General features: G+C 49.5%; 7 protein-coding genes across 7 annotated transcripts; 4 read left to right on the top strand and 3 right to left on the bottom strand.

Annotated features, from left to right (window-relative positions):
- Positions 1-4,173: 4,173 nt before the first annotated feature.
- On the top strand, positions 4,174-4,688 carry LOC308066195 (histone H2A). The gene has a single exon (XM_080393199.1). It carries the CDS (start codon positions 4,232-4,234, stop codon positions 4,619-4,621), a length of 390 nt encoding a protein of 129 aa, XP_080249325.1. The 5' UTR covers positions 4,174-4,231; the 3' UTR covers positions 4,622-4,688.
- A 130-nt stretch (positions 4,689-4,818) lies between these two features.
- Positions 4,819-7,341, top strand: LOC308066171 (histone H1). The gene has a single exon (XM_080393173.1). The coding sequence runs from the start codon at positions 6,621-6,623 to the stop codon at positions 7,275-7,277; it is 657 nt and encodes a 218-aa protein (XP_080249299.1). The 5' UTR covers positions 4,819-6,620; the 3' UTR covers positions 7,278-7,341.
- A 953-nt stretch (positions 7,342-8,294) lies between these two features.
- On the bottom strand, positions 8,295-14,295 carry LOC308066202 (histone H2B 1/2/3/4/6). Its single transcript, XM_080393208.1, has 2 exons — positions 11,523-14,295; positions 8,295-9,484 (listed from the first exon to the last, which is right to left on the bottom strand). The coding sequence occupies exon 2, from the start codon at positions 9,099-9,101 to the stop codon at positions 8,721-8,723; it is 381 nt and encodes a 126-aa protein (XP_080249334.1). The 5' UTR covers positions 9,102-9,484; positions 11,523-14,295; the 3' UTR covers positions 8,295-8,720.
- A 142-nt stretch (positions 14,296-14,437) lies between these two features.
- LOC308066213 (histone H4) lies at positions 14,438-14,850 on the top strand. The gene has a single exon (XM_080393219.1). The coding sequence runs from the start codon at positions 14,479-14,481 to the stop codon at positions 14,788-14,790; it is 312 nt and encodes a 103-aa protein (XP_080249345.1). The 5' UTR covers positions 14,438-14,478; the 3' UTR covers positions 14,791-14,850.
- A 908-nt stretch (positions 14,851-15,758) lies between these two features.
- On the bottom strand, positions 15,759-16,240 carry LOC308066191 (histone H3.2). The gene has a single exon (XM_080393195.1). The coding sequence runs from the start codon at positions 16,217-16,219 to the stop codon at positions 15,809-15,811; it is 411 nt and encodes a 136-aa protein (XP_080249321.1). The 5' UTR covers positions 16,220-16,240; the 3' UTR covers positions 15,759-15,808.
- Positions 16,241-17,056: 816 nt separating this feature from the next.
- Positions 17,057-17,543, top strand: LOC308066190 (histone H3.2). The gene has a single exon (XM_080393194.1). The coding sequence runs from the start codon at positions 17,083-17,085 to the stop codon at positions 17,491-17,493; it is 411 nt and encodes a 136-aa protein (XP_080249320.1). The 5' UTR covers positions 17,057-17,082; the 3' UTR covers positions 17,494-17,543.
- Positions 17,544-18,448: 905 nt separating this feature from the next.
- On the bottom strand, positions 18,449-18,866 carry LOC308066209 (histone H4). Its single transcript, XM_080393215.1, has one exon. It carries the CDS (start codon positions 18,818-18,820, stop codon positions 18,509-18,511), a length of 312 nt encoding a protein of 103 aa, XP_080249341.1. The 5' UTR covers positions 18,821-18,866; the 3' UTR covers positions 18,449-18,508.
- Positions 18,867-19,622: the final 756 nt, after the last annotated feature.

The following is a 19,622-nucleotide window of genomic DNA, read 5'->3' as shown; positions in this document are numbered from 1 at the left end:
GGTGAGTTTCTCAGTGATTTCAAGAGTGAGTCCTCTAACAACATACCAATTTCTAGATGAATATATCCAGACTTGTGGGTTTTTACATTTTTTTTAAAACGAGAATTTGTGTTAAGCTGCCAACTAGCAGATATCTCAAACAATACCTTACTTTGGCTATAAGCCTCAGACTTAGCTGAATACTCAGCTTGAATATCCAAGCTTTGATTCTGTTTTCACAAATTCTGGACACAAACAAGTTTGTATAACAGTTCTCTTCCTGGTTCAGGAGTTAATTGCAGTTGTCAGTAGTATCTTAAATCTTTTTTTAAGTTATGGTCATGGAATATCCCCTTTATTTCAGCTTTTAAAGAATAAAGACAAAAATGCTTTTTTTCTGTGGTTTTTTTTTTTTTTTAATTGAAATGCGTGGTGATTTTTTTGATGGAAGGGGCATCGTTGTGGTACCTCTAACCCTTGGTTTAATGATGTTCCATTTGCCATATTCTCATACAGCTGAGCCACCTTTCCTTCTGTTGGGATAGAGTGAACAGTTCCCTATTGCTGTACCTATCCTCTTCAGACTGAGGCAAAAGGATCTGAATTTGCTACATGTTTAAATGGGCTCAAAAAAGGAAATCAAATGCACGAGGACTATGCATAATATCAGAAAGCTTGCTTCCTCGCCCTGTCTGGGTTGAAGGGCAGGTGTGAAGAAGGTAGGTAGCTTCCCACAGCTGCTGCACCTCTAAGATGGCTTTTGGGGGGCAGGGTGTGTGGAGAAGGTGAGGGGAGGTGGGGAAGAGAGAGTACTCTTGGAATGGACTTTGAGGCTCACATGGAAGGGCTGGATTTGACAATGCAAATCATCCAGGAGCTGCATGATTATTTTCTTTTTCTGGGAAGATTCCAAGGCCAGGATGCCTACTGTCTTGTGAGCCTCTCGTACATGAGGCTACTGGTACTCTGTTGAGGTTTTGGTTTTGGATAAACACATGAGGTTGGGAGCTGTGTGCCTAGCTGGGACTGTGTGTGTAGAACCTGGCTGCACATGGGGCTGATACTTCATCTGATTGACCAGAACCATGGTTTGTCTCCAGCTAACTTAATATGGGGGATGTTTTTCCTTCCTTGCTCTTGTGGTTTAATTACCAGCTGGGGTTAAGTGCCATATAGCCACACTGGCTCACTCCCTCCCTCACCCAAGGTGGGGTGAGGCGAATCAGAAAGGAATGTAAAACTCCAGGGTTAAGATGAAGATAGTTTAACAGTTGAAATAAAACCAGAAGAATAATAGTTCTAATGAAAAGGAGGGTGAAGAATGAAATTTAAAGGGAAGTGAGAAAAGAAAACAAGTGATGCACAATACAGTTCCTCACCACCTGCTGATTGATGCCTAGCCAGTTTCCAAGCAACAACCTGCAGCCCCAGCCAGTTTATATATCGAGCATGATGTCCCATGGTATAGAATACTCCTTGTTTAGCTAGTTCAGGTCAGCTGTCTCGGCTATGTCCACTCCCCCCCTTCTTGTGTTCTTGCAGCCCTCCTGCTGGCAAGGCCAGAAACCAAGAAGTCCCTGACCACACTGTTCTCATGCCAAATCCAAAGCACAGCACTGCACTAGCCACCAAGAAGAAAATTAACCAGGATACTTGCCTTTAATGCCAGTTTCAAGTGGAGAGAGCATAAAGATGCAAGCTCACTTTTATCAAAGCAGTGGGATCTGTGGATGCCCTGACTTCAATCCATGCAGTCAGGTAAACATCTAGTTCTTCATCAGCCACGCAAATGGTGGGCCACGGCAGAAGCATAAAATCCAGCTTTGAGGACTGCTGACAACCTTCTCTTCCCCCAGCATCAGAAATGATTGTAAAGCAATTTCATTACTAAATGACAATACTTTAATCAACTAGATATATTTTTCTCTTTATACAGGTGTATAATCTTTGACCTTTGATAATGACTCTGAGTGGAATCCTTAAAAAAGAACAGGTCAATGAAATTTGCTTTGGCTGAACATCCATTTAATTATCTAAGGTTTTGTTCTTATACATACTTCTACCAAGAAAAAAATAGGACAATGCTCCCTAGTGTCTACCATGTCTCAGTACCCCAACACCCATAAAAAAGGGATTGAATAAGAAAGTGTATGGAATAGATATACATGTGTATATATATTTAACATACTGTTAATTTAATTGCGGGAGGGAGAGTTGAATCAATGTTTAGTATTTAAATAGAAATTATTTTCTTAGGGGGGAGAAAAGAACACAATAGAAAGCTTGTGGCATATTCAAGAATAGCCTGTTTCAATATAGCCTGTAGAAACAATTATGTATTTAGTTTATGATGGCACGGGTCATGGACACAATCCTGTAATGCTAGCTTCTCTACAGCTCCAGAACAGATGCTTTCAGCTCTGGATAACTGGTAACATAAACCCAGGCCAATTTCTTCTTGGTTTTTGTGTTGTCATATAGAGCTTTGGGATTCTTTGTAATACCACCTTCATCTTGTGGTCACATTTTTCATGTGTGGTCCTGAGTAGTGTTCACAGAAGAAAAAATTATCATGGGGAGGAAAAGGACTGGGAGGGGATGGAGCTGCAGTGAAGTGATGTGACTTGCCCAGCGCATCATTGAAAATTTGTGACTGCATAAAAATGGAAATAGAAGACTCTTGAGGTTAGTGAATTTTGCACAATCCATTGAATGATACCACTAAGGAAAGATGCTTTCTAAATGTTACTGAACCTTCAGAACGGGGAGCTGGTCTTAGTTACCCAGAAACAAGTTGTGGCAGTACTTTGTGTGTGCTATAAAGTTCTTTTTGTTTTGCCTTGTTTATAATTTTCCTGCTGCGACTGGCATACACTGAACAGTTTTGATCGGAATTCCTGTTATTGTACCCTTCTGGAAAGAAGGCTGTGGTTCTCTCTTGATCTCAGAGTTGCAATGTTTAGATGAAATACTGTCTTTTGGCGTAGTTTTTTTGTTTTGTTTTGGTTTGGTTTTGGTTTGTTTTGTTGGGGGTTTTTTTGGTAGGCTATCATGGATGGCCCGGTGGGAGTCATATCTTTGTCTTTCCCTGAACTATGACAATACTAGCATCATATCTGTATTATAGGGTCTGGGGTGCATTACAAAGAAGAACCCACATATTAGAGTGCAAAAACATTAAGGAACAAAACATCACACAACTGGAATTTATGGAAATGAGCAGAATCCCATGCTGTGGGGAAAATGGAGGAAGAGCCTGCCATGCAACACTGAGGTAGCACAAGGATGTGGCTAAGTCCAGGGTGAAGGTTTCTTCATGGCTGTAGACAAGGATAGGGTCTGTCCATACTCAAAATATATGGAAGAACGAGAAAAAGTTGCCAGGGAATAAAGAGAAACCATGGGTAATTAGTGCAATGGAGGAAAAAGGACCAGGGATCTCATACAAACATTCTGAATCTTGAAGAAGTCGCTTCAGCTTATTGGTGCAGTGAGATATTCTCCAGTTTGAGTAAAAGTGTGACAGCCTGACTTCTAATGTTCTGCAGAATAGCCTTGCAAGTAATACTGTATTAGTCTGATTACAGTAATATGAGTCATTTGTTTCCAGAATCAAAGAAAAATCCTGTTATATGTTCCTGCCTAGTTTCTAAACGTTATCAGTAGTGCTGGGTTGCAAGTGGTCCTACCAAAAGGAATGTTTCTCTTTTGTAATGATAGTGCTTTTTTACAAAGTAATCCTGTAGTAGCATTTCTGAGGTTCTAAATACAGAATTATTTCTAAAACAACAACGATGGCATCAGGAGAGGTTCCCCCCGTTCCTGGAAGGCCGCTGCAGGCGAGGACCCGTCTCCCTCTAAGATGGCCTTCTGGAGCGCGTCTTGGGGTCACGGCTGTTGGGCTGCGCAGCCGAACACAGCCAGGAGCCGAGCGGAGGCGGTGGGCGGTGGGGCTGGATCCCCGCCCAGGGGTGGGCGCTGGCCCCACTGCGCCGGGAGCGCCCAGCCCGTCCCCCTCCCCCTGCCGGCTGGCGGGCGGGGGCAGCTCGGCGGGGCGGGCCGGTCGCCCGCTCCCCCATTGGATGGATTTGGATCCGCAGCTCCATTGGTCGGAGCGAGAGAGAGCGTGCTACAACCAATCAGAAAGCAGGCCGGGGCGCGCGGGGACGCTATAAAAGGGGCCGGGCGCGGGGTCTAGTGACGCGTATTGCAACGTCGTTTGGGTGGTGGTTGGAGGAGATCGTCGAGAGCGATGTCCGGCCGCGGGAAGCAGGGCGGGAAGGCGCGGGCCAAGGCCAAGTCGCGCTCGTCGCGGGCCGGGCTGCAGTTCCCCGTGGGCCGCGTGCACCGGCTGCTGCGCAAGGGCAACTACGCGGAGCGGGTGGGCGCCGGCGCCCCGGTGTACCTGGCGGCCGTGCTGGAGTACCTGACGGCCGAGATCCTGGAGCTGGCGGGCAACGCGGCCCGCGACAACAAGAAGACGCGCATCATCCCCCGCCACCTGCAGCTCGCCATCCGCAACGACGAGGAGCTCAACAAGCTGCTGGGCAAGGTGACCATCGCGCAGGGCGGCGTGCTGCCCAACATCCAGGCCGTGCTGCTGCCCAAGAAGACCGACAGCCACAAGGCAAAGAGCAAATAAACTCCGAACTTGAGGAGCAGCAGACCCACTTCAAAAGTAACCCAAAGGCTCTTTTTAGAGCCACCCACTTTGTCATAAAAGGAGCTGTACATTTTAGGAAAAAAGTCTTCAATCCTCATGACCAAAACCTCACAACAGGATGTGTTATATTTGCGTTCTAAAATGAGATTTAAGTTTAGAAACTCCAAAAGTTCTTGTTGCCAGATTTATGCCATGTGAAAGGAATTTGGTGTGGTAGGGTCCAGAGAGGCAGTTCAGTTCTATGGCAAGGAGCCCACAGGCCCAGCGGGCCTCTCCTTTTTCAGCTTAGCTCTGTGTGAAGTTGGGGTAACTCACTGGTGTGTCTTAAAACAGCCCTGCCCCCTTTCCCCCCCAATATTTTGACCTGGAGACTTGTTCCAAAAGACAGACATTTGGAATTATTAATTTTCTATGGGGTTTTCTCATTGCTTTGTCTGAGCTGCCTTGCCCTTTTTCTGCCTGAAATCTGAATGGGTTGAAAATAATTAGTAAATGCTGGACAGGCAATTTAAGGGGAAAAATGACTGTTGCCAGTTTACATTCTACCTTCAACATAGTGCTGAACATTACCATAAAGATTTTGAAATAGAAACATAAAATCAGTGGTCATAGGTTAAGAAACATAATTATTATACATTTGAAAACATAATTTTACTCACATCATAACTGAACAAAATGTTAGTACCACTGACAGTTACAGTAGCAAAAGGTAGCAAGCATTTTGCAGGCCTTTGGTAAAAAAAGGCTTATAAGAAATAATAAAAATATCAGAGAATACTTGTTTTAATTCTGTTTCTGAAAAAAAGCAAGCATTTATTTCTTTAAGCATGGTCTTAGTAAAGTGCAGATGAGGACTTTCCCCTACTTGCCAGCAGCCAGTTGTTTTAGTATAGCAGATACATCAGTTGGATATACTATTTTTAGTATTACTTCCAGTGCCTAAATCCCACCACTGGACATTAAAGAAATCGAATATTTCACAATCTGCTGTGAAAGGGGAGCCGTAACTGGTAACTTGAGCAAGTTTGATTGTGTAGAAGTATGGAAAAAGCAGCAGCAGCAGTGTCTCCTTAGATAATGATGACTCAGATTTTTACCAATCAAGCTGTATCAAAGTAAAAACACTGCTGAATTATGAAATGATGGGGCACTGATTATAATTCTTAACAAAACCTGGCCGTGTTCAGTTCTTATGTCTCCTAATTTATTAAGAAAATAAATATTTCTGCAGCAGAGCACTGGGGAACCATGTCTGCATTGTGCTCACTGAGCAACACAGTACAAGCTGCTATGCTGTAAAAAGTCATCTCCTTCTGGGACAAAACCAGCCCTTCATAAAACTTTAATCTGCTTCTTGCTTAGTTGCGTAATGCACTAATTTAATTTATTTTAATTATTTTGAAAGGGGTAAAGGATTTTGGACAAAGAAGCTAATTTCTAATCCATATTCAGTGCTCAGGATGAGCCTGTGTTACTTCCTCCTCTTTGAAATCAATTTGCGATAAAAATATCGGTTCAAATTCCTGATTTTCAGTTCAGATTAAGAGAAGACCCTTTAAAGAATAATAATTAATTACTCTGGATATTTAGTTGCCCACATCGCGGATTTTATTTAGAAGGAAAAACAAAAGTTTCTGTCTCCGGAGGTCTGTCCAGGTCCAGGACTCGGGGTTTATCGCCTCTTTTTTAACTCACCCTTTGCCTCTTCGAGGGGAAACTTTGCAGAGGGGAACAACAGTCTTTCTTTTCCACGCCGCTGCGAACTGGGGGGGGGTTGGTGGCAGAAATTCTGATAAAAACAGGCTTTTTTGACTCCTAAGAAACACAAAATGAGCGGGGAGAAGGGACCTTTCTGCCGTGCAGCGGGGCGGGCTCTGCAACGCACCAATCACCGCGCGGCTCCTCTCTATAAATATGAGGCCGCTGACTTGCTCCAGGCCCAGTGGTTTCCCCTGATTCGTGGACGACAGCTGCCACTATGTCGGAGACCGCGCCTGTTGCCGCTCCCGCTGTCTCTGCTCCCGGGGCGAAAGCCGCCGCCAAGAAGCCGAAGAAGGCGGCGGGCGGCTCCAAGGCCCGCAAGCCCGCGGGCCCCAGCGTCACCGAGCTGATCACCAAGGCCGTGTCCGCCTCCAAGGAGCGCAAGGGGCTCTCCCTCGCCGCGCTCAAGAAGGCGCTGGCCGCCGGCGGCTACGATGTGGAGAAGAACAACAGCCGCATCAAGCTGGGGCTCAAGAGCCTCGTCAACAAGGGCACCCTGGTGCAGACCAAGGGCACCGGCGCCTCCGGGTCTTTTAAGCTGAATAAGAAACCGGGTGAGACAAAAGAAAAGGCAACCAAGAAAAAGCCGGCAGCTAAGCCTAAGAAGCCGGCTGCCAAGAAGCCCGCCAGCGCTGCTAAGAAGCCCAAGAAGGCGGCAGCAGTGAAGAAAAGCCCCAAGAAAGCTAAGAAGCCGGCAGCTGCCGCGGCCAAGAAAGCGGCCAAGAGCCCCAAGAAAGCGGCCAAGGCAGGCCGTCCCAAGAAAGCAGCGAAGAGCCCGGCCAAAGCGAAGGCGGTGAAGCCCAAAGCAGCCAAGCCTAAAGCAGCTAAGCCCAAAGCAGCCAAGGCGAAGAAGGCGGCGCCCAAGAAGAAGTAAGACGACTCGGAATAGAGAGTCTACTCATTTAAATAAACCCAAAGGCTCTTTTAAGAGCCACCCACTTATTCTTAAAAAGAGCTGGAACACTATGGTAATCCTAGCAGCTAAATCAAATCTTAGGAAGTTTTAGTAGTAATTGATGCCGTAGTAGGGTAGTTACCATCTTCGAAACGTGCGGTACAGCCTTCATGGGACAGCCGGGCTTCCTTAAAGAGGAAGTGTCTTCTACGTGCAATCCGGCAGTTCCGCGGCAGCGGCGGCACTTGCCCCGCCCCCTCTTAATTGACCGGCACAGCCGAGAGCAGCGACGGGCAGCCCCGCGCGCCAGCGAGCACCCCTTGGTTGCGGGGCCCGGGGGAGTTTAAAAGTCCCGCGCTGGGCCCGGATTGGCCCCTTCCACCTCCCAGCCCCGCCCTCCCCTCCCGGCACCGCCTCGTGGGGCGGTGACCGGTGACACCCCGCTCCCCCTCACACTGCGGCTGTTCCCGGGGCCGTCCCCCGCGCGGGTTACGTAGGGCGCCGCATCGGCTCTTCTTCCCCCCTCGGATGGGCTCCGGGGTCGGGCGCGGTGTGGGTCGGGGATGGGGACACGCGTGCGCCGTGCCCTGCTGCTGCCTTGGCCCCGCAGCGAAAGGCTGCCCTGTGCGGCAGCGTAGCCTCTGCGACGGAAATTGGCTTTCGCACGAACTTGCGGCCCCACGCCCCATACGCAGACCCTGGGTACCTTGCACATCACCAACCGCCCCCAGCTTCACGTCCATAACTTTAGTGTTTTGGTTTTTTTTAAAGTACCAACTCCTGCGCAACTTCGGGAATTGGCATTTTAAACCGCAAAATGTTCGCAAAGAAAAATCTTTGCCCGTTGCCTCGAGTACACACAACTACAGTGAAGAAAAAAAAAATAGGGGCGGGTGCACTGGAATGTTCAGAAAACAAAGAAACCGAACTGCAAACACCTGGAAAACTTGCTTCAGAAACTGCTTTCGAAATATTTAGTCACTGAGGAGGCCAAAATAAAAATTATTTTTTATTTAACAGGTACAGCGCACAGAATTCTTAATAGCAGCTAGCATTTTGTACTGGACTTACCAAGAGGAATTAAACCCCTTAGAAAATGAAATGTTACCTACCTTCCCCCCAAGGACTCCTGAACTCTTGAAAGCAGAATTAGCAAAACACTAGGACAGATTCAAGACCAGAAATCCTACGTTTGAAACAAGTACAACTCTAAGGCGAGCACAAACTGTTAAGAGCCCTCCACCCTTAAAATTAAGTAGTCGCGTTTCAGCCACTTGGAAGTACTTAGTTTTCAAATTATGTGCAAACAGGCTGTTTACATACCTCCTACCTCCCAAGAAAAGTAGCATTCAGCCCTTCTATATGAAAAAATTGGTGGCTCTTAAAAGAGCCTTTGGGTTTGAAGTGACGGTCCGAGACACTCTACTTGGAGCTGGTGTACTTGGTGACAGCCTTGGTGCCCTCGGAGACAGCGTGCTTGGCCAGCTCACCGGGCAGCAGCAGCCGCACGGCCGTCTGGATCTCCCGCGAGGTGATGGTGGAGCGCTTGTTGTAGTGCGCCAGGCGCGAGGCCTCGCCGGCGATGCGCTCGAAGATGTCGTTGACGAAGGAGTTCATGATGCCCATGGCCTTGGATGAGATGCCCGTGTCGGGGTGCACCTGCTTCAGCACCTTGTACACGTAGATCGAGTAGCTCTCCTTGCGGCTCTTCTTGCGCTTCTTGTCGCCCTTCTTCTGCGTCTTGGTCACCGCCTTCTTAGAGCCCTTCTTGGGCGCGGGGGCGGACTTGGCCGGCTCGGGCATAGCTGAAGCTGCGCGTTGGCTCTGTAGCACCGAAATGTCCGATAATGCGATTACTCCTATATTTATAGGAACCTTATGCAAATATCTGGCCTCAGCGATCAGCGCTTCTATTGGATAATGGACCCAGTGACGTCTACAATCGTACGAACAGCTTTGTAATTGGTCACTTTTACATCCCACGCTATTATTGGTTAATAATTCGAACGCTGTCAGCCAATCACATTGAGTCCTTTCAATCCCTCAGTTCGGTGGCCAAGCTCGTTCTTGCTGTCGGGCCTCGCCCTGCCCCCGGGGTCACCTCGGAGCATCTGAGCTCCCGGGTCTCCTGAAGCTGCCTGCTCCGGTGGATTTTTACGTACAAAATGTAGTTATCAGCAATTACTCTAGAAAAGAAAAAACAAAACAAAACAAAACCCAAACCTAGAGAAAATTGTAAAGGGTTTTGCTACTCTTTTTTTCCTTCCAAGAAATATACCTGCATACCTTATGTAATAGCCTGCATTTGTAACAGCCACAAGTTAAATGTAAAAGCGAAAAAATATAACCAGAATACATATAGAGGATCTGGAATACGAAGCATTCTTAATATTGTTTGAATAATTTCTCTGTCCCACAGACCGTGGCTTGTTTTTCAGGACTTTAAATGAGATGGAAGTTCTGATTTAATTTGTATCTTCAAAGAACGTAGACTTCTTTTGAGATGAAATAAATGTTGGATGAATGTGTTTAAGGCAAACCCAAGATAATCCTAGTGGATTTTAAATTGCATTTTGAATTTATCATCAATCAGAAGTTGAAGCTGTTTTCATATTAATTTGACTTGTGCAAGAAGAAAATACAATCTGTAATCAACTGAAACAATTTAACACCATTAAGAGTTCTGATGTACTGGCATTTATTTTTTTTTTATTAAAAAGCTGTATGGTGACATTAGAAAATACAATTATAGACTCATTCATCAACAAATTGGAGCACTAAAATACACTTTTAAAGGGTTCAACTTCCTTTGTGGTTGAATGAAGCTAGGATTGGGTAAGTTGGTATCAAATAGCCAGTGCTATAATGATGCTATTTCCTTTTGGAACGTGTTGTGGTTTAACTAGGTACCACATAGCTGCTTGCTCACTGCAGAAGGATAGGGAGAAGAATTGGGAAGGACTGTAAAACTCAAGCATTGCGATAAGAACAATTTAATAATTGAAATAAAACAAACCAAAACAAAACAGCATAATAATTAAAAAAATCTAATGAGAAGGAGGGAGAAGGGGAGAGGAACAAAATCCAAAAGTAAGGAAGAAAAGAAGTGATGTACAACACACTGCTGACCAATGTGCAGCCAGTAGCGATTGACCGACCCCGGCTTATATATTGAGCATGACATTCTATGGTATTGGACTAGCCCTTTGGCTAGTTTGGGTCAGCTGTCCTGGCTGTGTCCCCTCCCAGTTTCTTGTGCCCTGTCCAACCTTCTTCTTGGCAAGGCCTGAGAAACTACAAAGTCCTTAACTTAGTATAAACATTACCTAGCAAGGTCTAAAACCATCTGTTACCCACATTGTTCTCACACCATATCCAAAACAGCACTGCACCAGCTTCTAAGAAGAAAATTAACTCTGTCCCAGCTGAAACCAGGAGAGAACCCTTAAGGGCCATTCAAAGTCTAGACTTTTTTGGTATCAGAGGAGACAGACAGTATGGGGCCTATACAAGAAACCTACCTGGCACAGGTAAATGTAGTTTAAGGTAGGTAACACTGCTAAAACCAAAACAAAACTAATTGTTAGAAAGAGATTCTGGATACCAGCACAAGCAATAAAAAGACCTATCACCTCACCAGGCTGATTATACTTTTGCTTTTTCTTTTTTTTCCCTTTTCTTGTCATGTCACACACACACCCCACACCCCCCTTTACCCTGCTGGGCAGAACTCTGGATTCACAAAGATTTCCAGCCTACATACAAAATAGTGCTGTCTCAACAAAGGGAACCAGGCAAGGAAAGGGTGGGACCTTTCTCTTTCCTAGCCAGTAAGGCTAGCTTGCAAATGCTTCTGTTGTGCTCAACAACTCTACTGGAGAGACAAAGGCAGCCACCTGTGCTGAGCAACTTCATCATGCTGCCTCTGTGATGCTGTGGATCTCTGGTTTAATGTCTGTTGCCCCACCACCACCCTTGCTCCTCCTCATCAGGAACAGCAATGGGATAGATGCTCATCCATCTCTGTTTGCTCTGCTTCCCCCACAGCTGTCTTCAGCAGCTCAATCTAGCAAGACAGAAGGGAGCTCTTTCTGCCTTTTCAAGAGAAGAAAAGTAGTTCTCTCTTTTTTAGTAAAGCGAGAAGAGAAGCCAATGTGGCCCATCTTTACACATTTAACTCTTTACACTGTGAACCTGATTAGCTTTTTTTGTCATAAACATTACCTGGAAAAGCAGTTCACTGAGAACACCTCTGCCTGGTAACAGGACTTCTGATGAACACCTGTGAAAGTCCATGATTTGACATGCCCCTTGGGGACAGTGTGGTGTAGGATCACCAGTTCTCTTTCCACAATAGCAGACAAAGGCTGTTGCTCTTGTTACACTGCTCTGAAAGACAAAATGTAGAATAACAAAGGGCAATATCAGCAATGTAAGGTACATAGGTCCAGAAAGCAGAGGCATTAAAAATGCAGCACCTCTCCTCCCAAAAAAACCAAAACCACTTGTGCAAACACCCTCCTCCCCATGTTAATCCTTTTAAATCTGTTGATCATGTCCAACAAGAATGGCAGTTGATCCAAGTCTCACAGATTCTCAGTTCCAGTAAGTTTTCTAAAGATCAGCTACAGAGTAGAAAGAAATCCAGGTTAGAACTCCCAGTGAGGAAAAGTAGTTGCTTGTGAACTTGACAACTACTGCTTTGTTTTAGCCTTCCAGCTAAAGAAATCTGTTAAACCAAAATATCTCAGTAATAACTAAATGCCAGTCATTCCCGGTATAGTGTGGTGGTGTGTGCTGCCTTCACAAAGAGATACAGCTGGACAGTACGGAAGGCAAAATAACTGGGGATGGGAATAGGAAAAAGGTTAGAAGATATTTATAAAGGGAACTAGAGTTCTTGGAAAGGAATGATTGTGGAAACCTTATCAGCGATGGCAGAAGAGCTGAGTTTAGTGCACTGTTTAGACAGGATATATGTAAAAGAAATCTAGACATACATATTTCTCTCAGAAGTCTAAAAAAACATGTTCACTAAAGGAAACGGATGGGAACTTCTTAACATCCAGTCACCCATCATCCATTCCACTTCAGTAACAATGGATTTTCTAGTGACTGACCAAAGGTTGGGAGCATCCATAAGAAATAATCCTTCAGAGTGAGGAAACCTAAGTCTGATAGGATGGAACAAAAAAGGCTTCAAGAACAGCCCTAGAACAGTTCAAGGATGTCAGTGTTGGAAGGAGTCACCAGCATACTGCATATTACCAAACAGCATGAACAAACAGGAGTAACTGCTCCAGCTTGAAGTTTTTTAGGAGGCAATGAGAACACATAAAGGCAAAGCTGCTGTCAGTGTTTTGCTACTACATCTCCTGGGTGAGCTCTGCACAGATTTTTCTGGAAAATGCTCCTTCTTATTCTGAAATCTTGAGTCAGAAAGACAATTCTTTTACATCTGTACTTGTTGCCTAAATGGGCTTCAAGAAAAAAAATGGATTTTTTGAGTAGTATCTTAACTTTAATTATCCCACGTTCTGAAGCCTCTTCAGCCAGAAACGCTACAGAACCAGTTGTCTGATGAAGTCAGAAACCTGTATATTATCTTGGGCTTACAGAGTACACCATGCCAATGCCAAAAGCTTATAAAAAACCCAACAAAAAACATTTAACAAAGCAAAAAAGCAAAGACAAAGAAGTAGACTTTTAAGCATAGTAGGATAACTGCTGGAGATTCAGACTGGTGTCTGAACGTTACTTTTAGTCTGGTGTATTCCACACAGAGGAATACAGAGAAAAGAACCAAGGAGAAGTCCAAGAAAAAGTTATAGAACAACTAGAGCATCAACAGAAGACACTTTGTACATAGCCTTAGGAATTATTACAAATATATTGATGATGAGGCAGAACTGTCTAATCGTTGTGGTTATTCTGGAAAATTTCTAAAGCACATGATGTGCCTTACAATCACATTTGAGAAGTCAAGTTTTAAGGTTATGGGTAGTTACTGTAGACCTTTTAGTTGCTGAGATTGCAATATTAAACATAATTATGTTTTATGCTGCATATCTTGGTGTCTATACCTGCAAGTTTTCTAGGTTGTTAATCGTTGAATGGTGCTATAATCAGAAGGCCTTATTATTACTTAGAGTAACAGTCAATATGTGGGTCACATTTCTACAGGATAAAATAACTACTGGAAAAGCCACAAGGTAAAAGGAAAGGATAAAGGAAAGACAGGAAGTTGCCATGCATTTCCCAAAACATTTGGACACTTGAGATGACTAAAAATGATTAAAATGATACCTACCATTTGTTAAAATGATGTGCATCTGCTTATGAATGCAGCTGTAGAACTACAGTTAAAAATATCGTATGTTCAAAAAGTAAAACTACATAAAGAAAAACAGCAAAAGGAATACTTTGAGATATTACGTATCAATGAAGATTAAGTCAAAGAAAATTAACAAACACATGACATATATTTGAAGGCAGAAGAAACAATTTACTTTTTGTCATGGGCACATTAAAGACACGAAAATCAGTTCCTGTCTCGGCACCTCAGTCCCATAAACACAAAAAAGTCATGTGATCGTTGTTTTAGACATGAGAAAAAAACCCAGAGTATGTCGTACCCACAAAAGAAAAAAAAAAAGCTGATTAATTAATTAATTAATTTGGCGGTCGGTATAGAAGGGTGGATTTACGCAAACACCACGACAACCACAACGGCCGGGCCCTTTGTTGGAGCGCAGCGAAATGGCGGCGGCTCCGCGCGGGCGGGAAGCGGCGCTCCCGGCCCCGCCGCCCCCATTGGCTGGATTTTGCTGCAGACCCGCGGCCGGCGGGGCCCGGCGCCGACGCCGAGCGCCGCAGCAACGCGACCGGGCAGCCGAGCGCAGGAGAGCGTTCCCCCGCCCGAAGATTCGCTCCCGCAGCGTCCAGGCCGAGCCGGCGGCGGGGTCGGCTGTTTCCCGGGGCCGGCACCTTGCCGCCCGCCCCGCCCCCTGCCGGGGGCGATGGCGCGAACGTCCCCGCCCGCAGGGGGAAGAACGCGGAGGAGAGCCCGCCCTTGCCCTGCCTCGTCGCAGTTCTCAACCAGGTCGGACTACGGGCTATATAAGAGCGGCGCTGGCGGGTGTTTCCACCGCGCGTTGCTCACGTCGGGTAGACAGTGATCATGTCTGGCAGAGGCAAGGGCGGGAAGGGGCTCGGCAAAGGGGGCGCCAAGCGCCACCGCAAGGTGCTGCGCGACAACATCCAGGGCATCACCAAGCCGGCCATCCGGCGCCTGGCGCGGCGCGGCGGCGTGAAGCGCATCTCGGGGCTCATCTACGAGGAGACGCGCGGCGTGCTGAAGGTCTTCCTGGAGAACGTGATCCGCGACGCCGTCACCTACACCGAGCACGCCAAGCGCAAGACGGTCACGGCCATGGACGTGGTGTACGCTCTCAAGCGCCAGGGGCGCACCCTCTACGGCTTCGGCGGCTAAACCTGAGGCTTGGCATAGGTTACGCTTTTAGAACACAAAGGCTCTTTTCAGAGCCACCCATGTCATCAGGAGAAGAGCCTTAATCGCTGTTGAAGATCTGTCGTGGGTTTACGGTCACGATAAAGTTCGGGGGGGAGGGTTGCCGGGTGTATGCTGAGCTTCTGCTGTTGCTGCCCGTACCGGGCCGTACGGCCCGATGTCTAGGGGTCCGGCTTACAGCCCCAAATGCTTAACAGGCAAATTTGGAATCGGTGACTGGCTATATCCCGATTGCCCTGTCCGATAACAATAGGGGGGAGCAGGCGGAGCTAGTGCGTGACTTGGGGCTCTCTGGGCTCCACAGAAAAGCACGTTCGGCTCGTAAAGATGACTGCGTCCTTGGCGCTCCGCTCGCGCTCCTTCGGACAGGGTACATAGAAGGGACAGGCAGGCGATAAAAATCGGACGCCGGCGGCAAGCGCTACTGCGGCAGCCGCTCCCCGCTACCAGCTTCACCGCGACAGCCTGAAACGGGAAGCTCGTGAAATGGCGGCGGCGCGCGCTCTGCCATTCGGGGGCGGGACAGAGCGGGAAGGCGGGGGGGAGGGGAAGAGACCGTTAAGAGCGGCCGTAGCGCCCCGGGGGCTGCAGGGGAAAGAAGTCGCGAGCCCTGTGCGGAAACGCCTTCCCTTAGTGCTCTCCTATTGCGGAAAGGCTGTTGGTCGGTCCCCTGGATACCAGTACCGACACGCACCCCCCCACGACCCTCCTTCCCCCAGCTTTAAACGGGGCACCTCAGAACCGCCAAATCACTGGTCTGGGCGGGGGGGGGGGGGGGGGGGGGGGGAAGGGTCCCGCGCTACCGGCCGTCCGAGCCTTCCCATCATCCCAGAAGCGGCGCTGCCTCAAGCACGGGAAAGCGCACTCGGCAGCGGCTGCATATGCCTGCTCCCACAACCCCAGCGATACAGCTCTCTCCAGTGGCCGTGTGGCGGCTCTTAAAAGAGCCTTTCGGTTTGGTGATGGCAAGGCAGGAGCCTCAGGCCCGCTCTCCGCGGATGCGGCGTGCCAGCTGGATGTCCTTGGGCATGATGGTGACGCGCTTGGCGTGGATGGCGCACAGGTTGGTGTCCTCGAAGAGCCCCACCAGGTAGGCCTCGCTCGCCTCCTGCAGCGCCATCACGGCCGAGCTCTGGAAGCGCAGGTCGGTCTTGAAGTCCTGCGCGATCTCGCGCACCAGCCGCTGGAAGGGCAGCTTGCGGATCAGCAGCTCCGTCGACTTCTGGTAGCGCCGGATCTCGCGCAGCGCCACCGTGCCGGGCCGGTAGCGGTGCGGCTTCTTCACGCCGCCCGTGGCCGGCGCGCTCTTGCGGGCCGCCTTGGTGGCCAGCTGCTTGCGGGGCGCCTTCCCGCCCGTCGACTTACGCGCCGTCTGCTTTGTGCGCGCCATTGCAAATCATGCACCCACTGTCTCGCGGTTAACTCCGATCGCATTTGCGACTCCTATTTATAGCGGTCGGGCCCCGCCTTCCCACTTGTGATTGGTCAAAACCGGGAAGAATTTAATTGCGTCACCTCGGAGGCAGTTGAAGGCGCTCAAATTCCGAGCCCTCACCTAAGGGGTGCAATCGCTCTTTTATTTATTTTTTTTCATATAAAATTTGAAGTTTTAGCTATTATTTACTAACCCTGTTTTTTTCTCTCAATTGTTTAAAACTCTCAATCGTGCTTGCAAACTCCATGATACAAGTATACGATGTAATACTGTACACTATTTTAGCTGCTAAAACCCCACGCTAATATGGGAGTTCTACTTTTGGATTGCAATTAAAGCTCTCCATTCCTCCTGAAATACCTCCCTAAATGATTTAGTACGGCAAAATAAAAGCGAGCGGCTTTTTGCATAATTAGGTTTTATATAAGGAAACCTGTAAGAAAAAGATGAACTTTCAGATAAACCTAGAAAATGTGTTTAGGTTTCATATTTAACCATCGTCAGTAGTAGGCTACTTTTACGATTACATTAGCATAATTGATTTGATGAAGGGAGCAATACATAAAGGGAAATCGTTAAAAAGGGGGAAAGTAGTTTCCGAAGAAAAGGAACATGAAAAGATTATGCTTGTGCTTGAAACAGCAGGGTTTAGCATACAAAGGGTTAACGCGGGATTTTCAAATTAGCCCAATGAAATGGCGCTTCCTCTCAGCCAATGAACCAGCAGAGATCGCATATATAAACGAGTCAGCGCAGATCGCCCGGAAGAGTTTTACATTGCTACTTCTAGTAGTACTGTAAGGAGGAAGACTTTAGAGATGGCGCGCACAAAGCAGACGGCGCGTAAGTCGACGGGCGGGAAGGCGCCCCGCAAGCAGCTGGCCACCAAGGCGGCCCGCAAGAGCGCGCCGGCCACGGGCGGCGTGAAGAAGCCGCACCGCTACCGGCCCGGCACGGTGGCGCTGCGCGAGATCCGGCGCTACCAGAAGTCGACGGAGCTGCTGATCCGCAAGCTGCCCTTCCAGCGGCTGGTGCGCGAGATCGCGCAGGACTTCAAGACCGACCTGCGCTTCCAGAGCTCGGCCGTGATGGCGCTGCAGGAGGCGAGCGAGGCCTACCTGGTGGGGCTCTTCGAGGACACCAACCTGTGCGCCATCCACGCCAAGCGCGTCACCATCATGCCCAAGGACATCCAGCTGGCACGCCGCATCCGCGGAGAGCGGGCCTGAGGCTCCTGCCTTGCCATCACCAAACCGAAAGGCTCTTTTAAGAGCCGCCACACGGCCACTGGAGAGAGCTGTATCGCTGGGGTTGTGGGAGCAGGCATATGCAGCCGCTGCCGAGTGCGCTTTCCCGTGCTTGAGGCAGCGCCGCTTCTGGGATGATGGGAAGGCTCGGACGGCCGGTAGCGCGGGACCCTTCCCCCCCCCCCCCCCCCCCCCGCCCAGACCAGTGATTTGGCGGTTCTGAGGTGCCCCGTTTAAAGCTGGGGGAAGGAGGGTCGTGGGGGGGTGCGTGTCGGTACTGGTATCCAGGGGACCGACCAACAGCCTTTCCGCAATAGGAGAGCACTAAGGGAAGGCGTTTCCGCACAGGGCTCGCGACTTCTTTCCCCTGCAGCCCCCGGGGCGCTACGGCCGCTCTTAACGGTCTCTTCCCCTCCCCCCCGCCTTCCCGCTCTGTCCCGCCCCCGAATGGCAGAGCGCGCGCCGCCGCCATTTCACGAGCTTCCCGTTTCAGGCTGTCGCGGTGAAGCTGGTAGCGGGGAGCGGCTGCCGCAGTAGCGCTTGCCGCCGGCGTCCGATTTTTATCGCCTGCCTGTCCCTTCTATGTACCCTGTCCGAAGGAGCGCGAGCGGAGCGCCAAGGACGCAGTCATCTTTACGAGCCGAACGTGCTTTTCTGTGGAGCCCAGAGAGCCCCAAGTCACGCACTAGCTCCGCCTGCTCCCCCCTATTGTTATCGGACAGGGCAATCGGGATATAGCCAGTCACCGATTCCAAATTTGCCTGTTAAGCATTTGGGGCTGTAAGCCGGACCCCTAGACATCGGGCCGTACGGCCCGGTACGGGCAGCAACAGCAGAAGCTCAGCATACACCCGGCAACCCTCCCCCCCGAACTTTATCGTGACCGTAAACCCACGACAGATCTTCAACAGCGATTAAGGCTCTTCTCCTGATGACATGGGTGGCTCTGAAAAGAGCCTTTGTGTTCTAAAAGCGTAACCTATGCCAAGCCTCAGGTTTAGCCGCCGAAGCCGTAGAGGGTGCGCCCCTGGCGCTTGAGAGCGTACACCACGTCCATGGCCGTGACCGTCTTGCGCTTGGCGTGCTCGGTGTAGGTGACGGCGTCGCGGATCACGTTCTCCAGGAAGACCTTCAGCACGCCGCGCGTCTCCTCGTAGATGAGCCCCGAGATGCGCTTCACGCCGCCGCGCCGCGCCAGGCGCCGGATGGCCGGCTTGGTGATGCCCTGGATGTTGTCGCGCAGCACCTTGCGGTGGCGCTTGGCGCCCCCTTTGCCGAGCCCCTTCCCGCCCTTGCCTCTGCCAGACATGATCACTGTCTACCCGACGTGAGCAACGCGCGGTGGAAACACCCGCCAGCGCCGCTCTTATATAGCCCGTAGTCCGACCTGGTTGAGAACTGCGACGAGGCAGGGCAAGGGCGGGCTCTCCTCCGCGTTCTTCCCCCTGCGGGCGGGGACGTTCGCGCCATCGCCCCCGGCAGGGGGCGGGGCGGGCGGCAAGGTGCCGGCCCCGGGAAACAGCCGACCCCGCCGCCGGCTCGGCCTGGACGCTGCGGGAGCGAATCTTCGGGCGGGGGAACGCTCTCCTGCGCTCGGCTGCCCGGTCGCGTTGCTGCGGCGCTCGGCGTCGGCGCCGGGCCCCGCCGGCCGCGGGTCTGCAGCAAAATCCAGCCAATGGGGGCGGCGGGGCCGGGAGCGCCGCTTCCCGCCCGCGCGGAGCCGCCGCCATTTCGCTGCGCTCCAACAAAGGGCCCGGCCGGGTAGGTGGGGACCTGGACGTCGCGGTTGTAGCGGTGTGGTGAATCGATGTTGTCGGTTTGGGGATGATCGCTGTGCGCAAATTTGCCCGCGGAATACTTTTAGCAATACCTTTGGGGCCTGTAACGGTTCCAGTGTTCCGGGATAGCAGCATTTTTTCAGGAGTAGATATAGGGGCGCCGTTCGCGCCACGAGCGCACTGCGCGGGAGCTGCTGCAGTGACTCCTGGAGGCACGACCGGTATAGAAAGCCCTTAAACTTTGGGTGCCCGTACACGCAGTTTTACTTTTCCTGACTTAGTATTTAATTTTTTCCGCGAATATGTATTTAACGTATTTTTATTTTGTTTTTG

Source organism: Falco punctatus, assembly GCF_963210335.1.
Source record: "Falco punctatus genome assembly, chromosome: 6".
Lineage (NCBI taxonomy): Eukaryota > Metazoa > Chordata > Aves > Falconiformes > Falconidae > Falco > Falco punctatus.
The sequence above is the reverse complement of the archived record's forward strand: the minus strand, read 5'-3'. Positions and strand labels throughout refer to the sequence as shown.